The sequence below is a fragment of the Anabrus simplex genome, chromosome 2, assembly GCF_040414725.1.
Source record: "Anabrus simplex isolate iqAnaSimp1 chromosome 2, ASM4041472v1, whole genome shotgun sequence".
Classification (NCBI taxonomy): domain Eukaryota; kingdom Metazoa; phylum Arthropoda; class Insecta; order Orthoptera; family Tettigoniidae; genus Anabrus; species Anabrus simplex.
Genome location: NC_090266.1, coordinates 633,082,890 through 633,096,274, shown reverse-complemented (window position 1 = coordinate 633,096,274; position 13,385 = coordinate 633,082,890). Strand labels below are relative to the sequence as shown.

Here is a 13,385-nt window from a genome sequence, read left to right as displayed (position 1 = left end):
TTGAATATTTTGTATGAGGATACTTATATCTCAAAAACTAAAAACGTTACAGACGTGAAAATTAGTATTTGGAATCTCCTTTAAAAATAAAGAAACACTCATTTGCGGGGGGGGGGGGAGGATGAACTTGGGGGTGGGGTGGTAAAAAGGAGTTTAATTCCTTTTTACGAGGATACATACACTGACTGACAGAGCAAATGCAACACCAAGAAGGAGTGGTTCGAAAGGGATGAAAGTTGGGGAAAAAACAGAGACGGCACGGACGAATAATTTATGTTTATTTCAAACCGATATGCAGGTTACACAATGCGCACGGCATCGACTCAGTAGGATGTAGGACCACCGCGAGCGGCGATGCACGCAGAAACACGTCGAGGTACAGAGTCAATAAGAGTGCGGATGGTGTCCTGAGGGATGGTTCTCCATTCTCTGTCAACCATTTGCCACAGTTGGTCGTCCGTACGAGGCTGGGGCAGAGTTTGCAAACGGCGTCCAATGAGATCCCACACGTGTTCGATTGGTGAGAGATCCGGAGAGTACGCTGGCCACGGAAGCATCTGTACACCTCGTAGAGCCTGTTGGGAGATGCGAGCAGTGTGTGGGCGGGCATTATCCTGCTGAAACAGAGCATTGGGCAGCCCCTGAAGGTACGGGAGTGCCACCGGCCGCAGCACATGCTGCACGTAGCGGTGGGCATTTAACGTGCCTTGAATACGCACTAGAGGTGACGTGGAATCATACGCAATAGCGCCCCAAACCATGATGCCGCGTTGTCTAGCGGTAGGACGCTCCACAGTTACTGCCGGATTTGACCTTTCTCCACGCCGACGCCACACTCGTCTGCGGTGACTATCACTGACAGAACAGAAGCGTGACTCATCGGAGAACACGACGTTCCGCCATTCCCTCATCCAAGTCGCTCTAGCCCGGCACCATGCCAGGCGTGCACGTCTATGCTGTGGAGTCAATGGTAGTCTTCTGAGCGGACGCCGGGAGTGCAGGCCTCCTTCAACCAATCGACGGGAAATTGTTCTGGTCGATATTGGAACAGCCAGGGTGTCTTGCACATGCTGAAGAATGGCGGTTGACGTGGTGTGCGGGACTGCCACCGCTTGGCGGCGGATGCGCCGATCCTCGAGTGCTGACGTCACTCGGGCTGCGCCTGGCCCCCTCGCACGTGCCACATGTCCCTGCGCCAACCATCTTCGCCACAGGCGTTGCACCGTGGACACATCCCTATGGGTATCGGCTGCGATTTGACGAAGCGACCAACCTGCCCTTCGCAGCCCGATCACCATACCCCTCGTAAAGTCGTCTGTCTGCTGGAAATGCCTCCGTTGACGGCGGCCTGGCATTCTTAGCTGTACACGTGTCCTGTGGCACACGACAACACGTTCTACAATGACTGTCGGCTGAGAAATCACGGTAAGAAGTGGGCCATTCGCCAACGCCGTGTCCCATTTATCGTTCGCTACGTGCGCAGCACAGCGGCGCATTTCACATCATGAGCAAACCTCAGTGACGTCAGTCTACCCTGCAATTGGCATAAAGTTCTGACCACTCCTTCTTGGTGTTGCATTTGCTCTGTCAGTCAGTGTATATCTCAAAACTGAAGATGTTACAATCGTGATAATTGGCATTTAGAAGCTCCTTTATAAATAAACAAACAAGTTTTTTTGTTTTCGGATTATTCACTTAAGGGGGAGTGTGAAAAAAGTGGAAAAATTTAATTCTTTTTATAGAGGAACTTATATCTCATAACTTAAGGTTACACACATGAAAATTTGTATTTGGAATCTCCTTTAAAATAAAGAAACACGCATTTTTTGGGAGGGGGCGGGGAATCAACTTAACCTGCTTGGGTGTAATAAGAGTTGAATTCCTTTTATGAGGATACTTATATCTCAAACCTGAAGATGTTAAGAGGCATAAATATGTGTATTTGGGATCTTCCTTTTAAGTAAAGGAACACTTGTTCTTTTGTCTTCGGAAAATGCACTTAATGGGGATGAATGAATTGAAAAATTAGTTGAATTCTTTGTATGACAATACTTATATCTTAAAAGCTAAAAATGTTAAAGACGTGAAAATTGGTATTTGGAATCTCCTTTAAGAATAAAGAAACACGCACTTTTGGGGATGGGGAAATCAACTTAACGGGTATGAAAGGGGGTGTGAACAAAGAGTTGCATAACTTTTATTAGGATACTTATATCTCAAAAATTGAAGATGCTACAGACGTGAAAATTAACTTAGTATTTGGATTCTCCTTTAAAAATAAAGAAACACGCATTTGTTTTTACCGGAAAATCGACGTAAGGGGTTTGGGGTTGAAAATAAGTAAATAAGGAGCTGAAATATCTTTATGAGGATACTTTGTCTTAAAAACTGAAGCTGTTACAGACGTGAAGGTTGGTATTTTGAATTTCCTTTCAAAATAAGGAAACACGTATTTTTTGTTTTCGGAAGTCCACTTAAGGCGGGAGAGGGGTGGAAAGAAGTGAAGAAGAAGAAGTTGAATTATTCTGAAGGGGTTACAGACGTACAGGCATGAAAACTGGTATTTGGAATCTCCTTTAAAAATAATGAAACACGTATTTTTAGTTTTCGGAAAACCCAGTTAAGGGACTGAAAAGAATTTGAAAAGCGGATGAATTATTAAAATGAGTACCGGTATATCTACATTATATGTCAAAAATTTAACATGTTAGTGACAAGAAACTTGGTATTTGGAAAGTCCTTTAAAATACAGGAACATTCACCCTTTTGTTTTCGGAGAACGCACTTAACGGGGGATGAAAAGGAGTGAAATATAGTTGAATTTTTTTTATGAGGATACTTATATCTTAGAAAATGAAGATGTTCAGACGTGAAAATTGGTATTTGGAATCTCCTTTAAAAACAAAGGAACATGTATTTTTGTTTTCGGAAAATACACTTAGATGGGGGTAGGGGTGGGGGAGGGACTGATCAAGGGGTTGAATTCTTTTTATGGGGATACTTATGTATATCTCAAAAATCGAAGATGTTACAGAGGTGGGAATAGGTATTTGGAATCTCCTTTAAAAATAAAGGAACATCTATTCAATTTTTCAACTTGAGAGAAGACTCTTTCTCACATGTACAGTTCTATGTCGCATGGTCGTCTTTGCCACAAAAGGTAATACCTCAAACATGGTTTACAAGAATTTCTAGGGTAAATGAATCTCAATTTTTGGTGAGTTTTTATACTTTAGGAATTTTCAGATAATGTCTTAGTACAATGCCGAGGAACGATTACTTTGATCAAATTACGAAATCCACGCGAGCCAAGCCGCGGGTAATTGCTAGTAAAAAATAATTAAACAGTTCGTGGTGGCCACTAAAAATGTCAACCTTTTAAAAATTCCTTAGAATAATTGAGTCTGCAAACCGTTACCTGAGTCAGTTGATTAATAAAAAGCCAATCCTTGCCACAGAAGCAGGAAAATAAATGCTCGCAGAGGGAACCTGTAGCATGAGGAAAACCCAACGGATGTAGTACAGGTTCAGAGCCACAGAAATTGGAGGAAACACTCAACAGATGTGCAGCATCTATTTTCCAGCATACACATTTTAGTTTTGATTGTTATCCCTACATAAAAGGTAATATTTTAAGTAAATAAATGGAGAAATGGAGCAAAGTAAGTCTAGCAGCATATTCCGACATCCCAAGTCTCACCATAATATTTTTCTGACTGCCAATATTAACGTGTTAATTGTTAAGTGTTATAGTTGGATTGTGATCTCCCGATTTACTTATTCTAACATTAAAACACACCCGGAAATTTTATGGAAACGTATTTCAAACCACATAAATTGCTATAATAGACGTCATTAAAATTTATATTTATTTGCATGTGAAGTGTTTTATAGTAGTTAATTGAAGTGTGGGGATGAACTGATCTTAAACAGATTGTATGCATGTGTGTGTGTTTAAGTAGATGTTAGGAAATAGTTACATTTCTCTGCACCATAATATTTATACATTTATTTCTGCACACCTTTTCTTACCGGCGTATAATCTTTCCCATTTAGAAAGTATGTATTAGTGAATATACTTATATTAAAACCTCAAAATTGGTACAAAAAATATTGCTAACAACAATATAATTATCAAAAGACAACATTCGGTACTTATGAAAAATAATAAAGAATTGTCCTCACCTACATATACGGACTTGAAGAATGAAGTGAAAACTATAATATAAACATGTCAAAATATGTGAATTGACCCCTATTTCACCAACATTAAAGAAATGCAAAAATTATACACTTCAATAATAGTAAACGAAATATATTATTGTTATAGCTAACTTTGCAAATTCTAAATATTATAAAAATGTAATAGGTAAGGGTTATTCTGCCCGAAGGTAGGTCCGAACCTCCGCAGAGGTGTTCCTGAGCCGGAGTTTACGTGCGGTAGGGTGGCCAGTTCGTTTCCGCTCCTCCATTCCCTTACAACCCCCCCCCACCAACAGCACGTTGCAACCCATTCAACTCCTGACCACGCCCAATGTTGCTTAACATTGCTGTTGGCATTATAAAAATGTAAACAAAGTAATTTTATGCAATGTTTTAAAAGATTCATAAATCTATAAATGCGAGTTATAAAATAATGGAATTCACGAATCTTATAAATAATATTCTAGGGGGCCCGTTGTCTATAATGTCATTTATTTCGCCAAATTTTGATATATTTATCCGTTTAAAGTCAATTCAAGATCGTATCTGTAGTTTTTAGCTTTTGTGACTGCCTGCCTGTTTGTTTATTTGTTTGTTTGTTTGTTTGTTTGTTTGTTTGTTTGTTTGTTCCATCATCACGGGTAAAAGATTGAATAGATCTCGACCAAAATTCATACTTAGAGTCTACTCATCCAGAAGCAGTTTTCGATATGCATACCATTTGAAAATCACCGAATAAACTGGGGTTTATAGAAAGACTAGATGATTTCTTTCACTTTTCTCTTACACTATTGAATATATCTAGATCAAACTTCATATTTAGTCTACTCATCCAGGCACAGGTTTCGATATGCATATCATTTAAAAATCACTGAATAGACTGGGGGTTTATAGGAAAACTAGAAGAGGTTTATTCAATTTTCAATTACACTATGGATTATATCTCGACCAAACTTCATATTTAGAGTCTACTCATCCAGAAGCAGGCTTCACTATGTATATTATTTAAAAATCACTGCATAGACTGGGAGTTTGTAGGAAATAATTGTAATACATAATGTCTTTTATCTTCAAATGACGTAGAAAGTACTATTTTCTACGGGCTTCATGCTCTGCAGCCAATGACGGACACCCTCGCAGACGTACAGTTATTTGAAGGATCAATAACAGGATAAAATCAGAGGATGAATCACATTTCTCTTAGCTTTAAAATTACCCTCATTTAATGTATCTGAACACTGAAGTAATATGAGGTAGAACTTTTCCCTTAGGTGTCTGTCTGGTTATCTATCTGTTTGTATATTCCTAAAAGTGAAAAACTGCTGGACTTATTTCAACCAAACTACGTATTTGGATTCAACTCACTCAGGATTATGTTATCAGGTGCATATGGTGTCATGGTAATCACATGGAGTTGGTATTTATAGGAAGACTATCATCATTTTGTCTTTGAATGATGAGTGATGGGTGAAAGAGTACTGCTATGAGCGCTGAGTGAGGAGTAATTCACCCGGCATGTTCGTATCCAAAGACGTCTTCCTGTGCGTGTGTGTCTACCCCTTTGCAGTTCCCATATCGTTCCACATGCTCAGTGCTCTCACGGTTCAGGCGGGCCTGGAAGCACTCGCAAGCAGCTCTGAAGAAGGTTTTGTTGTGGTCCCCATTTTCACCCCAGGCAAATGCAGGAGCTGTACCTCATTTAAGGCCACGGTCGTTTCTCTCCCACTCCTAGCCATGTCCTATCCCATCGTCGCCGTAAGACATATCTGTACCGGACGAGTTGTTGTGCGGTTACAGGCGCGCGGCTGTCACCTTGCATCCGGGAGATAGTGGGTTCGAATCACACTGTCGGCAGTCCTGAAGATGGTTTTCCGTGCTTTCCCATTTTCACACCATGTAAATGCTGGGGCTGTACCTTAATTAAGGCCACGGCTGCTTCCTTCCAACTCCTAAGCCTTTCCTCTCCCATTGTCGCCATAAGACCTATCTGTGTCTATGCGACGTAAAGCCACTAGCAAGAAAACACACATCTCTGTGTCAGTGTGACGTAAATTAAATCTTTTAAAAAGTACAAGGAATGTCGAATATAAGGAAATCCTTTAATGAATATTTACCCCATTGACCGTCATGTCTTGACAGGGTTACAGCTAGTTATTATTATTATTATTATTATTATTATTATTATTATTATTATTATTATTATTATTATTATTATTATTATTGGGCAACCAGCGTGTATTTACTGGAATGAGAGAGAATGTGAAAGGTGCTCGACCTTCGGAGAACGAAGGCACTGGCAAAAGAAAGGGAAAGGCCATGAAGGGGTGCAAATTAGAGACTCCCTGAACTAATAACGTTGGGGTCGGAAGTCAGAAGAGAACAGGAGTTGACCAAGGGTGGCCGTATAGGAGAGATAAAGGTTGGGAGACTGGGGCAAGTGGAAGCAACGCCAGGTGAACCGTGGTTGCCAGTCCACATCCCCAAACTTAAAACCTCAGTTCCCAATTTTAGTCCCCTCCTACGACAGATAGAGGATACCGTGGGTGTTTTCTACCATCCCCATCCACAGTCTTCTGTATTTGCTCCTATATCTTTTGTTTTAGAAGCCCCCCACCCTCCGAAAAATCCTAATTCCCCGGAGAAATTCCTGGGTATGGCCTTGAAGGGAAACATAGTGTAATCAGTTAAACATTTCCATTCTTCCTCTGAAAGATTGTCACATTTGACAATAAGAAACGGAAATAAAAATTAAACATTAAAATATCCATGTGCTTATTAATTAAGATAACAGGAAGAACCGAAGTATAGTGGAAGAGTACTGGGAACTCTTAGAAAATGAAATCCGCAAAATTCCGAAGGATCATATCAAGATGCTACTTGGTGACTTTAATGCTCGGGTTGGAAAAGAAAGAATATGTAAGAAGATTATAGGCGACTTTCCGGTACATAATAAGACAAACAGAAATGAAATTAGTCTAATTGAACTGTGCGAGGCATTTAATTTGGTGCTGGTGTCCACCTACTAGGCTATAACAAAAACTGAACAGAAAACAAACAAAAAATCTGGTGGCCCCGATTCTGAACCTAGAAGAATTTCAAATTGACCATGTAGCTAGAACCTCTAGGAACTTGAAATGAAATCCAAAATTTCAAGGTAAAAAAGTAGGAGGTAACATTGAGACAGACGATTATCAAACTGAGATTCATCCCGCAAAACAGGTTCAAAAAGAGATCACCCAGTACATTCCAATTTGATATTGAAAAACTAAGAAACAACTAAGAGATAAATCAATCTTTCAAAGAGAAGTTAGGAAGTAACAGAACGGAAAATTGGTAAGTCCTGAAAGGAAATAACCACAGCCACCCAGGAATGATGTCATTTGGAAAGAAATAACTAGCACATATGGGGGAATGAGAAATGAATTTTGTTACAGTCAGTATAAGAACTTCCTATAGAATTAGGCACAAAATAAGTTGCCTAATGAACAAACTTACTTGAGCAGTCACCGTCAAAGAAGGCGATGTCATCAATTGCCATCGAACCACTCGCCCGATTTGGTCCCCAGATGCCTTCGAAGATGACCTGGAGAAATGAACATACGATATTGAACTAGTATGATTTATAGCGTGGCATATGTAGTGCTCATAATTCACAATCAATTCTTTTAACAGAATATGTATTCCCGTCCTTACAATATTAATAATGTACACAATTCATCATGGAATAAAGTAAAAATACAACTGACAGATTTGTTGTTGCATGCCACTAGTATTCTGAATGATTTATGGAAGTGTATTTTCGTTACATGGGCTAAGAGCAAGATGAATACCCATTGCATGCGAATATGAACTGTACGTGAAGCCTTGATGTAAAATGTGATCGAGACTTGGTACAAGAAGTTGCTGGACACACTGTGTAGCTAGGTATTTATTTCCGGTTAATTCTAGTGGAGCTCTTCACCTTCATTGATTCACGTACCCCTACAACGAAGAGAAATTCCAGCAGGATAATGCATCGTGTCATAGGGATCAAATTGTCCACAACTGTTTTGAGGAGCGTGCTGGAGGGTTGCAACGACTGCTGTAGCCATTTCTTTCGCCTAATCTGAACGTGACGGCGAGGTCTATTCCCACCCTCGACCCTGCATCTACAAATAGCAGGAAGTTGTGAGTAGCTATCCAAACAGCATGGGTCAGAATTTCTCCACGGGTGTTTCTTACACTTGTAGACGAGTTTCTGCACTTGGTTGAGCTGGAGGGGGGGCCTATACTGTACGATAAAAATGAAACGGCGTATGGCTTTTAGTGCCGGGAGTGTCCGAGGACATGTTCGGCTCGCCAGATGCAGGTCTTTCAATTTGACCCCCGTAGGTGACTTCCGCGTCGTGATGAGGATGAAATGATGATGAGGACGACACATACACCCAGCCCCCACGTCAGCGAAATTAACCAATTATGGTTAAAATTCCCGACCCCGCCGGGAATCGAACCCGGGACTCCTGTGACCAAAGGTCAGCACGCTAACCATTTAGCGGTGGAGCCGGACAACCTATACGACACTACACCACTATTCAATGATTTTTGGCACGTCAGTGTATTATGTATCTGCCTGTCTGTTAGGTCATCAGCTTAGAGGCTGGTTGGATCCTCAAATAACACCACCAAAGGTTATGCGGTTATAAGGAAACCCCAAAAAGCAATGGCAGCACCAAAATGAGGCACACTAGGCAAGATGAGGAGTGAGGTAGTTTGTCATTGCTTTCTTCACTGGGTCAGAAAGTACTATTGCAACACGACTGACCCTATGAGCAGCACCTTTCATAACACTCAGATGCACTAGTCATGCTCTGAATGTCATTACTCAGCACCACCCATACTCCAGCAGCTTCCTTATTGTCACAGCCATGGATGTTGACTGGGACTTCGGTGGAAGCTACACTTTACTCTGGCCTGTGCCAAGAGATGGATGCAAAAGTACTGTATCCATCAGGAAATGACAGCAGGCAGATTATGTCTCTAAGAAACAAAAATCACATGTAAAGCAAATACAGAAGGTCGTTCGGGATCTCTGGTAACGATTTTGAAGGCCGCTGGTGGGGCTGTTATCAACCTGAGCACGTCAAAATCGGGAGTGATGATTCACGTCTGTACTGAGAACTTGTGTGTAAAGTTCCGTGATATTAGTTGCAATGATGCCGAAGCGGATTGACCCTCACTGGGAGGGCTACATAAGAATCTTTTCCGATGCTAAATATAGCTATTCTGCAATCCAAGGAATGTGTACGAAGAGTGATTTCTTGATATCAAAGAACGGGATCAGTGCTGTATTGAATAAAAAGGCAAAGGCCGACTGGGCTTAATTCCAGAGGTAAATCCACGACCAGCCATCAGCCGTACACCAGAAGTGGTGAGGAAAGTGAAGGCCCTTGTCTCAGGTGGTAACCCTGCCCCTCAAAAGACTATCACACGTAAGTTGGGCATGTCTATTTCAGCAGTTAAAACCATAATCAATAAGGACCTGCAAATAGAAAAGTGGCATAAGCGCCGAGTTCACAAGCTGTTGCACCGTCACATTTCGGAACGTCGCACTAACGCAAGAAAGCTGTGTGAGGGCTATGTGGCAGGGGACACATGGGAAAACGTGGTGATATTAGAAGAAGCATATGTGTACATGTGTGTACTTTAGTGATTGTAACAAACCACGCTCCATTTACTATCACCCTGGAGAAAAAAAATCAAATATTGTATAAAGAATGCCAGGAAAGTTTTCCAAGGTATTTCATGATCATCGCTGGAAACTGCTACAATAGCAAGTTAACCACTCACCGTGTCGTTATTAATGTGGAGGTGAACTCTACATACTATCAGCAAGATGATGGCTTTCTTTTAAAACCTCGTATGTCCCAATGCTCTACCTACCCATTATATTCCTTAAGACTGGTTACGCCTCCCAGCCACATATTTATATGCAGTCAATCAGAATAATTTTCGTTGTGTTCATTTTCCTATGGTAGTGTGTAAAGGAAAATGGACCTTACCATACCATATTGCAGGGACGTTGTTTGCATGACGAATGTACGCACTCCTACAATAAAACATATTTAAGGTTCCCTTTTCTTTACATATTAGAATAGAATACTCCCCTCCCCACAGTCTCGGATCACCCGAAACTGGGAAGGGAGTAATCATTTATTGTACACCAAAATATGTTTTGGTACATGTACAACATGTGACAATAAAGTGCGGTGAATGAAGTCAGAACGGTCGATCCGGTAACATTGGCGACACAAAACGCTGCTCCTGCGTAGCAGCAAGTTTTGACCACCTGCTCCCATCGTTGTTCAGTTGAGCATCGTGTGTGTGCCGTGTAAGACCTGTTTGACACAGTGCGTGTTTAGTGCGTTGGTTCTGAACTGCGAACTGGAACATGAACGACCAAAAGATCAATGTACAGTTTTGTTTTAAGCTTGCCAAGACACCGAAAGAAATGCATGCGATGCTGGTACGCGTTTATGAATATCAAGCACTGTCCTTGAAGTGTGTGTGTACGAGTGGTTCGCCCGATTTCGAGGAGGCCGGGAAAGTGTTTCTGACAACCCCCGTAGCGGAAGACCGGCGACCGCCGTCAGTGACGAAAACATTGAGAAGGTGAGGGCATTAATCACGAACGATCGGCGATTAACTGTGCGCATGATAGCGGATGAACTGCAGATTAACCGTGAATCCGTGCGACAAATCGTTACCCAGAAGTTAGGGAAGAGGAAAACGTGTTTTCGTCTTGTGCCACATCACTTGACTGACGATCAGAAGCAGGCACGTTTAAAGGCTTCACAGGATTTTGTCGAAACGGCGGATGCGACACCAAATTTCTAGAACTGTATTGTCACTGAGGATGAAACCTGCTGTCTCAGGTACGACCCTGAAATGAAAGGGCAAAGCATGGAATGGCGTTCTCCGGGATCCCCTCGTCGGAAAAAGGTCAGAGCCGAAAAGTCACGCATCAAACTCGCTTTGAAAAGAAAGAGATTTGACGATATTCCTGACATCCAACGAAACGTGACGAGGCTTTTGAACACCATCCCAAAGGAAGCATTCTTGCAAAGTTTCCAGGACATGTATCGCCGATCTCAGCAGTTCATAGTTATGGGAGGGGACTATTTTGAAGGACAGTAAGGTCACTGTTATGCATTGTTCATCTATGTTGACAGTACAGGACTATTCGCCGAACTTTGTCACAGGTTGTATATTACAACATTAAACATTTACCATTAAACTTATTCACTATTTCAGTCTGTTTATAGATTGCATTGTGATTTCCTTTCCAGATTATTTATTTATTTTGACCTAGACGTGAACATCGTTATATAGTCTAGGATAAGCGTGTATCTTACGCTCCCTAAGTTGTATTAGTGCTTAATTTTCTACCTTATGAACGAATTAAATAACTGAAGAGTGACTGAGTGCCTATACTTCATTCGCATGCGGTTTAATAGTTAACTTGAAAAAAAAAATAGCGACTCTGCAATACAACAATTTATCTATTACTACATTTAATAATATATTAACACCTACAAGTAATTATGTATCTTCTCCTTCTTTACTGTCTCTGTTTTCGTCCTCTTTGAATTTCTTTTTCTCACATTCCTCTTATAGTATTGGAAACTTTTACTCTTTCTCCTGGTACCTTCCATTCTCTGTTTATTAACTTAACAATGGTGTAAAATTTAGGTTCATTATCGATTTTACTTATATCCTTTCCATCTATATATTTCTCTCTTAACTTTCTTGTTTCTTTACAGTCTTTTACCCACTCTGCATCCACCGACCTACGTTAACAACACTGGTAATATGATACTGTGCCGACCGTTGCAGTTCCCGTGAGCGTACGATCAGACCAAGTAGGCGCAGCTCACAGCACTAGGGACCTAGGGAGCTCTGGGGAGTTCAGGAAGTCTAACATCAGTACAGGGAAGGTCTTGATGATGATGATGCTTGTTGTTTAAAGGGACCTTATATATAAGGTCATCGGCCCCTAACGGTACGAGGTGTAGACATGATATGATATAATTATTTAAATTTAAAATGTATCCACTGACTGGAGATTAAAATAAATGGTGAAGAAAAATTATTATGAGATTAAAATAATCAGTGGATCTAATTTGCAATGCCTTATTTTCTAATAAAATTATAGAAAATGCAGGTGGCAATGGAATTGCTTGGAAGTACAGATATATATATATCAAACTAGCAATTACATGCGGCTTCCCTAGCGTGGATTTCGTAATTTGATCAAAGTAAGATATTATCTGAAAATTCCTAAAGTATAAAAACTCACCCAAAAATTAAGTTTCATTTGCCCCAGAAATTCTTTGTAAATCATGTTTTGTGGTATTACCTTTTGGGGGTAAGACGACCATGTGACAAAGAACTGTACATACAGAAACAGTCTTCTCTCAAGTAGAAAAAGTAAATAAATGTTTCTTTATGTTTAAAGGAGCTTCCAAATACCTATTCCCACATCTGTAACAATCTTCAGTTTTTGAGATGTACATAAGTGTCCCCATTAAAATAATTCAACCCCTTGATTAGTCCTTCCCCCAACCCCCACCCCATCTAAGTGTATTTTCCGAAAACAAAAATACATGTTGCTTTATTTTTAAAGGGGATTCCAAATACCAATTTTCGCGTCTGTAACATCTTCAGTTTCAAAGATATAACTATCCTCATAAAAATAATTCAACTATTTTTCACTTCTTTTCACCCCCTCTTAAGTGCCTTCTCCGAAAACAAAATGGTAAAGGTTCCTGTTTTTTTAAAGGACTTACAAAATACCAAGTTTTTGTTTCTAACATGTTAAGTTTTTGACTTATAATGTAGATATACCGGTACTCATTTTAAAAATTTACCCGCTTTTCAATTCTTTTAAGCCCATTAACTGGATTTTCCTAAAAAATACGTGTTTCATTATTTTTAAGGAGATTCCAAATACCAGTTTTCGTGTCTGTACGTCTGTAACACCTTCAGTTTTTTAGATAAATGTATACTCATAAAAATAATTCAACTTCTTCTTCTTCACTTATTTCCAGCCCTCTCACGTCTTAAGTGGAGTTTCCGAAAACAAAAAAAATACGTGCTTATTTTGAAAGGAAATTCAAAATACCAACTTACACGTCTGTAACAGC

The 13,385-nt window shown here is 40.3% G+C and overlaps 1 protein-coding gene across 1 annotated transcript in view; it reads right to left on the bottom strand.

The window, feature by feature from the left end:
* LOC136862974 (MAM and LDL-receptor class A domain-containing protein 2) overlaps positions 1–13,385 on the bottom strand; it is a 348,511-nt gene that overhangs the window by 39,350 nt on the left and 295,776 nt on the right. Inside the window, exon 14 of the mRNA XM_067139270.2 lies at positions 7,699–7,786. Coding sequence (XP_066995371.2) covers positions 7,699–7,786 — 88 coding nt within the window. The remainder of the gene's footprint in view (positions 1–7,698; positions 7,787–13,385) is intronic.